Source organism: Aptenodytes patagonicus, chromosome 4, assembly GCF_965638725.1.
Source record: "Aptenodytes patagonicus chromosome 4, bAptPat1.pri.cur, whole genome shotgun sequence".
Lineage (NCBI taxonomy): Eukaryota > Metazoa > Chordata > Aves > Sphenisciformes > Spheniscidae > Aptenodytes > Aptenodytes patagonicus.
Genome location: NC_134952.1, coordinates 26,911,347 through 26,927,673, shown reverse-complemented (window position 1 = coordinate 26,927,673; position 16,327 = coordinate 26,911,347). Strand labels below are relative to the sequence as shown.

At 38.4% G+C, this 16,327-nt stretch overlaps 1 protein-coding gene across 8 annotated transcripts in view; it reads right to left on the bottom strand.

Moving 5' to 3' along the window:
- Positions 1-503: 503 nt before the first annotated feature.
- N4BP2 (NEDD4 binding protein 2) overlaps positions 504-16,327 on the bottom strand; it is a 46,784-nt gene continuing 30,960 nt past the window's right edge. For all 8 annotated transcript variants that reach the window (XM_076336125.1, XM_076336123.1, XM_076336126.1 and 5 more), the window contains 7 exons: positions 15,639-15,883; positions 13,889-14,007; positions 12,393-12,531; positions 12,102-12,287; positions 8,161-8,329; positions 6,202-6,325; positions 504-5,355 (listed from right to left, as the gene is read on the bottom strand). In XM_076336125.1, the coding sequence (XP_076192240.1) occupies positions 5,310-5,355; positions 6,202-6,325; positions 8,161-8,329; positions 12,102-12,287; positions 12,393-12,531; positions 13,889-14,007; positions 15,639-15,883 (1,028 nt within the window). In that variant the 3' untranslated portion in view covers positions 504-5,309. The remainder of the gene's footprint in view (positions 5,356-6,201; positions 6,326-8,160; positions 8,330-12,101; positions 12,288-12,392; positions 12,532-13,888; positions 14,008-15,638; positions 15,884-16,327) is intronic.

The following is a 16,327-nucleotide window of genomic DNA, read 5'->3' as shown; positions in this document are numbered from 1 at the left end:
GTGTTGGTCTCTTCTCCCAAGTAACTAGTGACAGGACGAGAGGAAATGGCCTCAAGTTGCGCCAGGGGAGGTTTAGATTGGATGTAAGGAAAAATGTCTTTACTGAAAGAGTGGTGAAACATTGGAACAGGCTGCCCAGGGAAGTGGTGGAGTCCCCATCCCTGGAAGTATTTAAAAGACGAGTAGATGAGGCACTTAGGGACATGGTTTAGTGGACATGGTGGTGTTGGGTTGACGGTTGGACTCGATGATCTTAGAGGTCTTTTCCAACCTCAATGATTCTATGATTCTATGATTCTATGGTTGAGTCACCATCCCTGGAAGTGTAGATGTGGCACTTAGAGACATAGTTTAGTGGGCATGGTGGTGTTGGGTTGATGGTTGGACTTGATGATCTTGAAGGTCTTTTCCAACCTTAATGATTCTATGATTCTATACTATTTGACAAAATTTGATACAAGCTGAAATGTAGCCTTCCAAGGAAAGACAGAAGGCTATTCTTGTGGCAAAAATCCTTTATTAAACTAGATTTTGTAAATTCCTTTTCACATTAGAAATTCTAAATGCAAATTACAAAATGGTATTTCAGTAAAAAATGAAAGTTATAGTTAACAGCAAAATTACAACTTTATACATATACAAAAATCATTTTTTCTTTTACTTTAAAAATAGACATTGATATCTTCCAATGTACTGGTCCTAACAGCTTTTACAACTGGTAGCTGCAACACTAGGTCTTTTCACAGGCATATTCACATATAAGTCATTTAATCCTCTGCACAGTTTATTTAGCTGAAATAGCATGAACAGTTGGGCTTTGGTTGGGTTTTGTGTGGTGTTTTTTGTTTTTTTTTTAAGAGAACATGATACTTGGGAATTGTGGTAAGCCAATGAACTCTTCTTTGTTACAGTGTTCATACTCTATCATCTCCTTAGCTCTGCAAAGAGGGCAATATTATTCTGGAAATGTGAATTGCATTTGAAGACATAACCATCAGTAATGTAAAGTCTATGTATAATTTCTCATATTACATTTATGATGATCCTTCTTTGCCATTACCAACAATGAAATTATTCTCTTGTCTACCCACCATATTTTGTGGCAAGATTAAATAACAAATTGGTTACATTTCACCTCGAGTAAAACCTTCTAGAATGCACATTCTGCTAAGCATATATAAAGAACTTCCCCGACACTGTACATATTCACAACAGTGATGTTCCAGATGTTCTAGTTCTAGTGATGTTCTAGGTTATGCCTAGAGCATCTGGACATTGTTTAAATGGGGATTCCCAAGTCACAATGGTTTCCAACAGCCACAAAAAATGCCAGTTAACTTTGCCTGAGGTGTCCTTCAACAGGCCTACAAAAACTTCAAGTTTAATTAAAATGGTACTATATACTATTAAAAGCAAAAGCCAAAGTCATTAAAGTATTATCAAGGTATCTTGAAATATTTTTTTAAAAAATCACTTTTGCCCTACTACTTTCACAATCAACTGAAATATATTTTTGAACACTCACATTACTTAGGAAAACAACTGTCTTCATTGCACCTCTGGGCCTTTTTTTTTTCCTCTTTACTGTAAGATTACTCAACAATGCTAACACACGCATTAAAATTTGTATTAAAAAAAAGATAATTTTCCTAAATTAAAAATTAGGATAAATGTTAAAATGTTTTGTAAAAAAGAAACCAGAAGTCATGTATTAAAGGCTACCAGTCATCACAACCACATGCTATTGAAGAACAGAATAAAAAGTGGTACACAAAATAGGTATTTTAACAGTCGCACATTATTTCAGAGTGCTGGTGGCAATACTGCTAAGTGCTACTTTAATCAAAAGTATAAGATGATACAGAATTTACATGATGCCTCAAGGATTCTCACTGATGTAACTGCAGAAGACATCAGAAAACCTGGAAGTTCTAAAATGTAACCTACTTTGAAATATCGTTTGGAAACAATTATGTAATTCATCCCACTATACATTATAAAAACAGTCAAAGAAATACAAGAAGTCCAGTGGTTTTTTTCTGACAGTTTGGCAAGTAGCTGAAGGCATGGAGATCCTTACTAATAAAAGTCTACTTTCTTTCTCTCTGTGCACTGATCTTCTGCTCCATTCTGTATCCAGCTCAGCACAGCTTCTAAGCACGTGCTTAAGCTCCTATGGAAGAAAAAGGCTGAGCTCATCATATTTTCTCTGAGTTGGAACTGCAATGCCTCACCCTGAGCTGCTGAAGCTGATGGAGGCTCTGTCACTAACTTCAATAGAGGCAAGACCGGTTCTGCCCATGTTACAATTTTAAACCACCGTCTTCCATCAAAGTTCAGCCTGTAATCAAACAATTTATACTAGGCGAATGATCAATGTATAACCAGATAGGGTATTCGGAGTACCTTAGTGAACCTCCACCTGTACCCAAAAGGGCAACAGAGAGAGGGAGAAGTACTCCAAATTGCTCTTAAGCTACATACTCCTCTGCTGACTTTGACAGACTGGAGAAAACAAACTCTCCTAGGAAGGAGTGGAGCTGAGGTTTTGCCCTGAACATTTTTAATGCATTCATCCAAACAGGACTAAGAGATGAAAAAATAATATGGAGGGACATTGAAGCTCAGTGGGAACGGCTTCTTTTCTAAGAGTCCTAGCCCCTTCCAGAGACTGTTTATGCACTTTTCATTCTTTAATCTCTTTTGTCCCCTTGATCTTGCTTTTTTAGCTTGCAGTGGTGATTTTGAAAGAGGCTCAGGAAGTGGCGACTTCAAGAATACTGCTGAGCACACTGGTTAGAGCATTTTCTGGGGAAGTGAGAGTCAAGCGCAATCGTCGTCCCCTTGCTAGGCCAGAAGAAGGTAAAAAGCTGTGTTTCTCATCTCCAGGGTAAACTTGTCAACAACTAGATTATGATGAACAGATGAGCAAAACAACCACTTTTTCTGCTCATCTTTTGAACTGAAATCTAAGCTCATCTTTTGAACATGTCGGGAATGGTGTGAACATGCTGAGTGAATCAGGCCCCCTCCCAAAACAACCAGAAGTGTTGGCACTTCCCTGTTTACAAGCACATTGCTGTAAGGCTTGGCACCCAGCAGCTCAACACGCAACACTTCTGAGCATACACTGGGACTTTTGCTGGACAACTCAGCCACCCGGGCCAACCAACAGGGACTATGCTTTAAAGAGCTGCCCCTCCATTCGTTATAAACAGTAGCACTAAGGAAAACCTGTTCAGGAGCAGAAGGAAGTTCCTTGGTCCAAAAGAAAGATCCTAGCTCCGCTGAGGCAATTCTAGCATCTGCAACCCTGGACAGCTGACGGTCTGAACTGCTGTCTCAAGTCCAAGTGCCTAAATGACCTCTCAATCCATTTTAGGCACTGTCGCAGAGGACAGAGCATGGGCTTCACCGCACAGGACATCGTGCGGTGGCAGAAACAGCTCTGCTAGTGCTGTTTGGGGAGCACAGATCTTTTGTATTTCACCCACTGGTTACCAGAGCAGCCCAGAGAGAAAGAAAAAGAGAAGGGACACAATTCAGATGAACTAAGTACCCACAAAAAATATAAAACTTATTATGACAGTCTGTTATTCCAGTAAGAGTCCCTTTGATTAAATATTATTCAAGCTATTCTTCCACTTGAAATCACCATGAAAAAATTATCTCTTGAAGCATGACAAACTCATTTTGTCTACTGTACATTGCATTCACTGTATTATTACAGTAAATATGGGTATTGAGGAAACATGTCTTTCAGTTTGTCAGCAACTTATACAGACACATTTTCAAGTGAAACCTATTTCTGTGCACAGCTTTTCTCACAGAAGTTCCTTGCTTATTACTACCCATGCACACAAATGGCAGAACTTGCACACACATACGGATTCATACACAAATTCTATGTGCATGTAGTTCCTGGATAAAATTTACTGCAAAAGTGGTTTAAAATGAAAAAACCCTCCCATTAATCTTTAACCTATTAATATTATTCCTAATACACAACTCATACCTGTTCTGAAAAAGCCTTACAACAAAAATTAAATGGTTTCTAGTAAAAAATTCGTATGCCTTTCAAGAGGCAAAGATGTAATTAAAAGTAGTAATGCATTCTAGAAGATATTTATATTAAAAAAAAGTTCTGAATGGTTACTGGAAACAGTTGTCAAAGTGCAGGTGTTTATGTTTAATGGGGGGGGTGGTGTTTTGGGAGGTTTTTTTTGTTGTTGTTTTGGTTTTGTTACACAGGTATTTCTAGATGCTGATGGAACACCACCACCAACAGAACAACTTTTGTACTCCCAGACTTTCCAGTTAGGCAATTACTACTGTAGTATTAGCATTCACTTTGATGTTAAAAATACATTTAAAATGTCTCACAGACAATCATATTTTCTACAAGGAAATCACCAAATTTAATACACAGAATGAAGACACGTCACTGTTAGACACCTGCAAAGTGAAACAGAACTCAATTTGCTCCATTTAAAAAGCCATAAAGGAAGAAACACTTTTAATCCAGTAGATGTTGAAAAAAGTAAGGGCATTTCCTGCAAAATTATTAGCTATGTGTAAGTAGAGATTGAACTACAGTGTTGTATTTTTCCCTTTAACAGATCACAGTAAATCTGCAAAATTACCAAAAACACAGCTGGTCTTAATATACAGTCTTTTATATGCAACTTCCATCAATATCAGGGGAAGTTTAGAATGGAATAAGGACAACAGAACTGGTCAACCCATCACAAAATAACCACTAAAAAGAATACATCCGACTTTTGAAGAAACCTAGAAACATTCAGCACTCAGCTGTAACTGGGTTTGAAATATTAGTAGTTGCAGAGTTTCCACCTCCCCTGTGCTCTTCTGAAGAGTTTAGCACAAAGTTCTGAATCACAAAATAACTTTGTACAAGGTACTATGTCTCTGTGTTTTAAAAGCACAGAATCCACAGCAATTAAAATGTGTCAGGGTCAAAAGACAGACTGGGTATGATGAGAAGACAGTTATATTTAAAAATCGTACCTTAACTTCCCTTTAAAACATCATATACTGCTCAGCAGAATTCTTAATCTGCATTTCTGAGACTGTGTCTTCTTTTTGCAGGTTCAAAAAGGGATCCATTCCACACAAGAATTTTCTTGGAAACATACTGACAAAACCACTTGCTGTAAATTGAGACCATTTCTAATAAAATATCCGTCCTTTAAAACAGATTACAAAATACTATTGCAGTTGTTCAAAAAGTTTTTAGCTGTAATCTGACACCTCAGTTTCTATATTCCTCTTCTCTTCTTGACAACCCTTCAATTCAGCATGACTTTCAGGCAGCCTGGTTTTATTTCTGTGAACCTGTGAAACGAGAAAAGATGAAGCTTCAACATGAAAGCTATGTGCAATGCCATCTCCTTCAGCCCTCATCAAACATGGAAAGTGGTAAGATTCTCAGTCAAGTATGTGTGCCTGTGAGAGTCAGGAAATCAGCATCATGTCCTCTGGATGTGACAGTGAAGGAGGATTTTACAGGGTCTGGAGAGGTGAAGAGCTGGAAACAGCAGGAACTAAGAGGAAGATTAAAAAAAAAAAAAAAAGCCGCCCAATATTCTTGGTTATATTCATTCTGCTCCTCTTTTCCTGCTTCCCTTTCATTCCCTCTTCTTTCAAAACAGATTTTCTCCCTCGTCTTCTGTAGAAAGTAAGAAGGAAATGGGAAGGGAAGTCTTTGCTATTTCCGAGTCCCACCTTCACAGTCACCTTCATACACTCCTGTAAAGAAAAAGCAGCAAATACACTGATGCCAGCCCAGACTTGCTAGATTGCTGTCCCACATAAGAAGCTGAGAACTAAAGCAGGTATTGGAGATCAATAAAAAGCAGGATTAACAACTTCTTGCAGTAAAGCTAGCAACCTTGAATGGAAATATGTAATTAAACTATGTTAGATAAGTTTAATTTATAGTGTTTTAATCTATCTCAGAGGGAAGGACCTACCATTTAATCAGTGCCCCGTATAAGATGGTTTTGTGTCACACAATTGCATTGGATTTATAAAACAGCAGACCTACTTTAATCTGAAACAGCAGACCTGCCTTAATCTGTTTAGGAGTTTAACAGTATTCTAAAACTAACTTCAATTTTCAGTTAGTCAAATGTGGGTTAAGAAAAAAAAAATGTATCAGTAACAAAAATCTAAACTCACCTGAAGTTGTGGCTTGTGAGGTATCTGATAGCTGCTGGTCTGATGCGAGCAACTCCTCCCTGACTATGGCTTCCTCTTCCCGTGATAACACAGAGATATGGTTTACCACCAGTCTGCTGGTACTCTGTAACAGCAGGGATTGTAACGGTTAAAATTTTCCCTCAGCAGAGACTTGGCATTCAGTATAACCTTTCCATCCGTTCTTCTGAAAACTCTCACTAGTGATTTAGAACTGCGCTTTCCCATGCTGGCTATGCATCTTTTACATAAACGTAGCCGTTTTTCCCCTTTTCTGAAAAAGATATTCTGAAAAAATATAGTCAAGCTTTTTAAATCTAGATTGCTTGCAATATGCATGTTGTGATCATCACAAAATCCTTCTAATTTCATAGCAGCTTTACTGTTTCTATCATCTAATCTTCACTTGGAATTTACATCCTGTGATGTAAATTAAAATTGCAAAATTAAGAGGTGGGTGTAATTCAGTTTAAGTGACACTTCTCTATTGTTTCACGTTTTATCTTAAATTAATACGAATGAAAAAATAACATTTTATTGGATAAAGAAAGGAAGAAGGAGGAAAATATAAATCCACACAGTTTTTGACATTTAAGTCACACTTATTTGAACTAATTTCTGCTACGTCAGAGCATGTGAATCAACAGATCAACACATCACATGAGCTTTATTAGGGCACCTCGCCCTGATAACAAAAGAAATTGCTCTTCTCCCAGAGATCACAGCAACGTAAACTGATGAAGAGTTTGAAAAAAGAGGAAAAACAAATTAAGCTGGATTCTCACAAAGCCAAGATTTACCAGTTCAAGATTATCAGTTCACATGACATTTTTCCTCAACTACCCTCCCTCTCTCTCTTGCTTAACTTTATTTGGGTTTTATATTAGTTTACAGTTAATTCTGCCAGCACTGAGTGCCCCATATTGATCCCTTTCCCATGTATGCACACTGAAATGAACTTTTTTTTAGATTTAGGTGAATGGACTGAATGGAGAGCCCCTACCATCATTCCAGGACTCCTGATGTAAGTGCAGCTCAGGAAATTTAGCTCTAAAAAGCATTAGGTTACAGCTTAAAGTATACAAATGTCATTTTAGGAATAGCACAAGATAATGCAATTTAATTATCTCTGATGTATGTTGAAAGAAAAGGATTATCGAACGTCCCACTGAACACTTTGGTTTCTCCTGTGTGGAGTAGCTGTTTCAAAAAATTAGGTTTGTGCAGTGGTACCTTGTATAAGAAATATTTCTTATAAAAGCATTCCCAGTGTGCTTAAATATATAAGGTAAACTAATAATGCAGAAAACGTATCTTTTTAGAGCAAGAACACTCATAAAGTACTTGAACACTTCACTGGGAGAAAAAACAAGCCCTCAAGCAAAACTGCACAAAATGACATTTATGGAAGCAGCACTATTCTGATCTCAAGAGATCCTGCTGACAAATCGATACGGAAGTTACTGAAAGATAGCTCAAATCACACACTTTCATGTAAAAGTTGAAGACAATATAATCATTGTGGTTAGAATTCCAGCATAATGATTTTTCTTTAAAGATTAAAACAACAACATAGTTCTGACAAAGCAATGCAAAGATGACACAAATGTTTGCATTACTGCCTCTGTTAAAAATGCGAGGAAGGATAGATCAAGTCTTCAATAGAAAAATAAAAGTAAAGGATAAAATGAAAAGGAAGATTTACAAAGAAGCACAAAGGGGGGGGGGGGGGGCAAGACAGAGAGCAAAAAGAATCATTGCCATGTCAAAGAAAAAGAATTCCATGGGGAAGCTTTGAAAATAAAACAACACAAAGGCCAGTTGCTTTTACATGTTATTAAATTACATTAATTCCCTCTGATATTGCCATGTATCGTGATTTCTTAGTAGAAAAAGAGGAGAATAACTTTTAGGGGGCAGGAATTATTAGCTTATTCCTACCTTCACTTTTTTCCTGCAGCACTCTGGACAACTGATTCACAGCTTCATCCACATGGAGACCGTGCAGATCCAACACATTCATAGGTAACAAGGAAGTATTTACTTTCTCAAAGATTTGCACAGCAGCAGCATGGTTGGCTTCTTTCATCTTCTGCTCATGAAGGTGACCCTTTATTCACAAGCACAGCAACTATTACACACTGAGACATAATCTAAGCTCCACACTGGTCGTTGGGTTCAAAACGACAGTACTGGCAGGGTGCTTTTAGCTCACAGTTTGAAGCAGTAAAATTTATAATCACAACAGAACTTCTGGAAGAGGCTCAGTGAGACCTACTCACAAGGAGATTTCATGAAATCTTTTCTTAAGAAACTACTCAAAGCTGGCACAAAGAAGAAATTGTAACAAAAGCCTTACAAGAAAGAAAAGAAGCCAGAAAAGGCACAAAACCATAAGGTCTTTACATAAGCTAAAAAGTTACACTCCATGCTGATTTTCAGATTTATTATCCTAACAATAGAATTCTACTTTCTGAAAGTATTTTGCTAAATATTTAATGAAACAATGTCAGAGAAACTGCCCAACAGCCCAGGAAAAACCTGCTGAGTGTTATAGCTGAGGTTAATTCTTCTGAACGCAATCCCTAAAAGTCAGACAAGCCAAGGGCAAACACTTTTTTTTTTTTTTTTTTTAAATAGTTGCCTATTATCTCTCCTAATATTTTTGACAGATCTTTTATGATTGACAAGGTCAACACAGTCCCTATTGGAATTAGGGGCAAGGAGCAGTACAGGGTTATTCACACTACACAGTGAACAAGTACCAACTATTTCCCATGAACCTTGCAGTGATAGTATCTGAAGCAACAAATTATGTCTTTGAAGATGTCTGTAGGCACAGTCTGAAAAGGAATGGAAGACTTAACTCCAGGTATTGGACTGACAAGGGCTCAAGAGAACAGAAGTGACAGTCTGTCTTACACTTCAGAGGATCCATTTTAAGAAAGTGTATCTGTGTAAGACCAGAGACACCAGTCCCGTAACTCTCACTTGCAGAGGATTCCCAAGACAGGCTAAGGCCACCAAGCATAAAGTATTTTTCATGAATAAAGGTAGCTTAGTTTGCCTTTTTATTACCTAAAAGAAAATATATAATAAATTCCCAGGTTGTACTTGTCGTTATGGCTAAGAATGAAAGACAGACAGGACTTGAAATTACATTTCTATTTAAAATCATGCAGACCTTTGTTTAGAATCTCTCCAAACTTCAACAATATATAAACAAAGAACATAAAGAGTTCATTATAAAGACCGATAATCAATATTTCCTACATGCATACTAACAATCTAAACATTTAGAGTGATGTTATACCAACTGCATGAAAGCTTTTTTAAGATAATAAGCAAATTCAAGTGATTCATTATTACATTTTTGTTCTGTCATAATGCAACTCATAGTTTAGAATTAAATGCTTCTATAATGTGAATTCTTACCAATTTTTTATATGCTATTAGATCAGGGAAAAGCTATGGCCTTTGAAGATATTTGTAACAGAATTTTTAAGAGTGGTCTGAATGAAGTGTGTTTGGAAGGGTGTCTTGTGAAGGCACCGAGAAACCAAAGTACAGGAACGGTTACAAGAACAGTTGATATTTATAATCAAGAATATGTTCAACAGCAATCATCAACAGTAATCAAACTGGTATATACTGAGAAATGTGCTTGAATCAAGACCAGAGAGCCTGTGCTCCAAGGCCAGAGCACACAAGACTGATCAGCAGCAGATCCACACTCTGAAACCAGATGGATGGCAAAAAGCATGGCATACCACACCACGTTTATCCCAACCCAAGACAGACTGTAGTCATAAAGACAGTCAGAATGAGGAAGCAAAGACAACAGGCAGCAATGTTGCCCAAGTTTTATGGAGGATGAAGCAAGCAAGATTCTGAGGCAAAAGATCACATCTTAATACCTGTCTGACTCCTAAAAAGTACAAAAGACATGTCTAAAAACAGTTCATCGCCAATTAAGATGAACCCAAGGGACATACAGAGGGTTCGAAAACTGATGTTTGTTGCAGTCCATGTCACACATGAGTGAACCTGGCCAGATCACACAGACATAAATCTTGGTGCTTACAAGTACGTGGATGCGAGAGAGATCTATGAGAAAATGAGCATGTGTGACTAAGCACTAAATATCATCTATCATAGAATAGTTTGGGTTGGAAGGGACCTTTAAAGGTCATCTAGTCCAACCCCCCTGCCGTGGGCAGGGACATCTTCAACTAGATCAGGTTGCTCAGAGCCCCATCCAACCCCACCTTGAATGTTTCCAGGGATGGGGCATCCACCACCTCTCTGGGCAACCCATTCCAGTGCTTCACCACCCTCAGCATAAAAAATTTCTTCCTTATAGCTAGACTAAATCTACCCCGCTTTAGTTTAAAGCCATTCCCCCTTGTCCTGTCGCAACAGGCCCTGCTCAAAAGTTTGCCGCCATCTTTTTTATAAGCCCCCTTTAAGTACTGATAGGCTGCAATAAGGTCTCCCCAAAGCCTTCTCTTCTCTAGGCTGAACAACCCCAACTCTCTCAGCCTTTCTTCAGAGGAGAGGGGTTCCATCCCTCTGGTCATTTTCGTGGCCCTCTTCTGGACCCGCTCCAACAGGTCCGTGTCTTTCTTCTGCTGAGGGCTCCAGAGCTGGACACAGTACTCCAGGTGGGGTCTCACCAGAGCAGGGCAGAGGGGCGGAATCACCTCCCTCGACCTTCTTTTGATGCAGCCCAGGATACGATTGGCCTTCTGGGTTGCGAGCACACATTGCTGGCTCATATCCAGCTTTTCATCCACCAGTACCCACAAGTCCTTCTTGGCAGGGCTGCTCTCAATCCCTTCAACCCCCAGCCTGTATTGATACTGGGGGGTTGCCCCGACCCAGGTGCAGGACCTTGCACTTGGCCTTGTTAAACCTCATGAGGTTCACAGGGGCCCACTTCTCAAGCTTGTCCAGGTCCCTCTGGATGGCATCCCGTCCCTCTGGCATGTCGACCACACCACTCAGCTTGGTGTCATCTGCGAACTTGCTGAGGGTGCACTCGATCTCACTGTCTATGGCATTGATGAAGATATTAAACAGTACCAGTCCCAATACAGACCCCTGCGGGACACCACTCATCACCAGTCTCCATCTGGACATTGAGCTGTTGACCACTACCTTCTGGATGCGACCATCTAACCAATTCCTCACCCACCGGACAGTCCACCCATCAAATCCATACCTCTCCAGTCTAGAGAGAAGGATGTTGTGGGGGACCGTGTCAAAGGCCTTACAGAGGTCTAGATAGATGACATCTGTAGCCCTTCCCGTGTCCACTGATGTAGTCACTCCATCATAGAAGGCCACTAGGTTAGTCAGGCAGGACTTGCCCTTGGTGAAGCCATGCTGGCTGTCTCAATTCACCTCCCTGTCCTCCATGTACATAGCTTCCAGGAGGATCTGTTTCATGATCTTCCCAGGCACAGAGGTGAGACTGACTGGCCTGTAGTTCCCCGGGTCTTCCTTTTTTCCCTTTTTAAAAACAGGGGTTATGTTTCCCCTTTTCCAGTCGGTGGGAACTTCACCGGACTGCCACGACTTCTCAAATACGATGGATAGTGGCTTAGCAACTTCATCCACTAGTTCCTTCAGGACCCGCGGATAGATCTCATTTCATGAGGTCTCGCACTGAATTTGGTTACATTAGCTTCCTGTATCAGTATCATTACTAGTGAAAGGGATTTTACTTGTAAGGTGATTCTCGACATAATGCTTACACAGGGAACAGCAATTGAGCAAATTTATCAACTCTAGTAGGCACAATGTTGTTGTTATCACTTCCAATTCAGTATTTAAGTACCTCTCTAAATTCAAGCAAAAAGCACAATATTTACATTTACCTGATGTGCATAAAATGCTGCCACAGGCTTCATACCCATGCGATAGGCCTCCCCAGCCTTTCTCAAACATTCCTGTCTCTTTTGCTGGTGACAAAAAGCTTCTGCTCTTAAATCATCATATTGTGGATACTCAAAATCTTGAAATACTTCCCTCAAAGGATCATCCTCTTCCTTACTTTTTTTTGCCTGTAGGAATTTGCAACATTGAAGCTAAGTATGCATTGTAGGGTGTTTTCATTAACATAGCTTTGGATATGTTTGTAACTACTATTTAAAAAAAAATAAAAATACCTTCTTCTCCCGGTTCTTTACAGCACTGTAGGAAGAAACAATTTCATTTTGCTGAACACTTTCTTGAGCTATAACTGTTTTTACAGGATCTGCCTCCAGAACACAGTTCAGAAACTGTTCAGTTTGTTCTAAAGAGTAGCTGTAAAGGATAAGTAAAATCTGTGACTTTACAAATACATTAATAGCTGCTACATTTATTAAAATGCGTATTACAAACCTTGATATTGTTACAGAAATAGATGACAATGGAAATAAAGCACTGGAATGGAATTTTCCACCTTATTACAAAAAGGCTTGCAGACTCACCGTACTGCATTACTGGCATCAACACACATGCAGTCTTGGTTGATTTGGAAATGTAATTGAGGGGCACTTGAATATTAAAAGGACAATGAAATACTGAAGTAAATTGCATCCTACCTTAATCAAACAGAAATTAGTTTAGAAGTAAACACTGCTTTTTGGGCTGGATAAGTTACTTCATCTTAAATCTTCTCTCGTCAGGGTTAGACAGTACAAACTAGTTTAAAACTAGCTAGTTTTCTGAAACCATTATGCAGGAAAATCCTTTTATTTCCAGTCAAGCTTTGTTATTAAATTTAATGAAATAAGAATAGGACATCAGTTGCCATCAGATTTCTAATAAGCCCTCTTTCTTCTTTATTCTTCTTGCTGTTCAGTAAGCAGACAAGAGGAAGACTGATCAAAAGTAAAGATAGATTTTGGGAAAGGCAACACTAGGAAGAGAATTTAGAATGTGAAAAACAAGAGATGGTGAAATGTTAGAGCTGTAGAGATGGATGAAGGACGTATTTTAAACATCCCACAAGGAAAGGTTTTGATAACAAGCTGGACAAGCAGAAAGACTGACAAACAGGCATGCAAATCCATATGTAGAGACAGATATTCAGTTGGCTAAGGATAAAAAAAAGAAGTTTCTCTTGAAAAAAAGTTCAGTTCTCAGGAACTTGGATTTAAGAAGGTAACCACATACCCCAGAAATATAATGCAGAAAAGAGAAAGAGAATGTCAGCAGGAAGAGATGGAGACATGGCTCATTCCTTCAGAGCTGCTATAGTAACCCTGAAAGTACTCACAGCTAACATCAGGTGATGTTCCTCCTGGGTGGATGCCATTTTCTGTGAACCCACTATTACCATCCCCACTAATTTATCCCACTTGATTTAAACCTCAGCTTGAGCAAATACACAGTTCCACTGACAGTCAGTCTGACGTCAATAGCCAGAGACATTCTTCTCCCAATGAGAGAAACTGCCTACTCCCCCAAAAACCAAACAAGTCTACGCATAGAGTTTTTATGCCCTTTTTGCTTTTAAGACCAGCTAGTTTTGCCTTTATTTAGATCTACAAAAAGTGTGCTAGTTTGGAAAAACCCATTCTTTAGCAGTATCTTAACTCAATATTTAAGACAGTAACTGTGTACTACAGAGTGTTACTGAGTACCATTTTTACAAAGAACTTTAAAGATTTCTTACTTGTTGTCCTTGAAGACATCCATTAAGAAACTTTGATTAATAGTTGGAAACATCTCAAAAAGTTGCTTCTCCTTTAGTTTAGCGGCACAGTCTTTTCTAGCCATAGAAGGAACACGATTCTACCCAGAAGACAAAGGAAAAATATTACAAGTTTTTTATTAGAACAAAATATAGTAACAGCAAAGCCATTCCAACTTTACCGTTATTTGTTAAGATTTAAAAAAATATCTACTCAGTAGGTATGCACCCACAGCAGTGACAACATGCCAGTATCAGCTTGCCACACTGATTTGATGAGAATAAAGTAGGGACAGGTGAGTTGTATTATACACCACTGCAGTACTCTGCAGTTGTTTGAAGTAACTCAGCTGGAGCTCCCTCATAACTTGGACAAAGCAAACCAAGGATTTTTTAGGAGGAATTTTAAGTTTTGGAATGTATTCCCTGCTAGTCTATCTAGTCCGATGTTGAGCTTGTGTAAAGTCCACCTCTCTACTCTACATTGAGGGCCTGGGGTTGAACCAACATTTTATTATTAAACAGCATAAATAATTTTGTTTTGGTGTATCTGAAGCAGTACTGTAATAAATATTCATATTTGTGAAGTCATGCTAAGAAGAAAACATAATTACAGCCCAGAATAAATCGGACTGATCATTCCAATACTCAGATTTAAAAAAAAAAAAAAAAAAAAAAAAAAAAAGCGGTCAAAATAAAGCCAAGCTCCATGGATCCAAACTGAAAATAAAGCTGCGGACATCACAGCAGCTTGTTATTATCAGTAAGCCACATACATGCAGTTCAAAGAAAGAATTCACGAGCCATTCTTTCAAAGGACAGGCTAATCCATCCAACTTTCTATACCAGTAGAAACAAAGCTCCTCTTTTTTAGGACAGCTACTTAGCAGAGACAAACATTGGAACAGGCTGCCCAGGGAAGTGGTTGAGTCCCCATCCCTGGAGGTATTTAAAAGACGTGTAGATGAGGCACTTGGGGACATGGTTTAGTGGACATGGTGGTGTTGGGTCGATGGTTGGACTCGATGATCTTAGAGGTCTTTTCCAACCTCAATGATTCTATGATTCTATGACAATTACAAATAAAAATGCCTGTTCAGAACAACTGCTGGGCAGCAGAGGGCAGTATTATGCACACGCCAACCAGACAGGGTATGGGAACTGTGTGGAAGATACAGTATTGATAAAAGTCTTTTAAAAAATCACTATTTTCTGACAAGTGGGTACAGAAACCTGTTTGAGATTAACCTCAAGTACTTCTTTTAATGTGTCATCTGTTAGGAATGTTGTGGGTTCTCCTTACAAAAAATATTAACGTCAATTCAATCCACTTCTAAACAAACAAGGCATGGAGCTAATTAAGAACTTTTTTTGATATCGCTTTCCCAATAAAAAGTGTGGGAAATCACACTGATCTTCGTTTTTAGGTGAGCAATCCAAAAAACAATTCAACCGAACACAAATGCTAACCTGTATAGTGAAATGCACCATGATCTGTTTGTGAAACAATCAAAATACCACATTTTAAAATGAGATTTATATTTTTAAAACAGAAACATCTACCACAAGCAAACTCCTGTATCACAGTAATCAACAATACTAATTGGCATGCATTAGTCTCATGAATTCAGGCTGTAATCAGCAGCACAAAGATGAGTCACCAGGTAAGATATATTCTGCTTCATTAATAGTAACTAATTTAAACTGCATAAAAAACTGGTGCTATCCATACCAGGTCCTGTTTCTCCTGCATAGCTATTTCTTCGGAAATTATTTGTCTGAGAGAAACTTTCTGAATCTGAGCATTCCAGTGATCCATAAAAGGAAAAACGTCTGATGTTGCTGGTTTTTTAGTCTGTATGTCATTAGATGAGCCTGAAACCCAGCTCGTTTTTTTCTTCTGTATTTTACTGTCTGCATTCTGAGATAACAGCATTTCTGAGTCATCTGTATCTATCTGCTGAATCACAGTAGGACCTTCAAAAGCAATAAAAATGAGGTGACAAATAAAACAATTATTAGCTTATTTATACAAGCAAAGCCAAAATAATTAAGGTAAGTTTTTCAACCTAGATGGTTTAGGTTTTGTTAAAACAATATTATTAATGCTAAAACAGAAAACAACAAATTGTTTTCACCTTCCTCACTTGTATTTTCCAAAGAATGTCTGATCATCTTTATCTATTTTGTAAAACAAAAGCAAAACCATCAGACTCCCTCACCAAATTTTCATGCCAAAATTTCGTGCCAAGACATATTTACAGCTGTAAACTACCTTGCACATACGTTAAGTGGGGAGGTTTGTTTGCTTTTATAAGAGAATTATTGACTCGTGTTTACACGTTTACCTGCCTTTCCTCTACAACTTAAGGACAGATGCTTAACAATCTGGTTTTACACTTCTACGTGTTAATGCTAAGA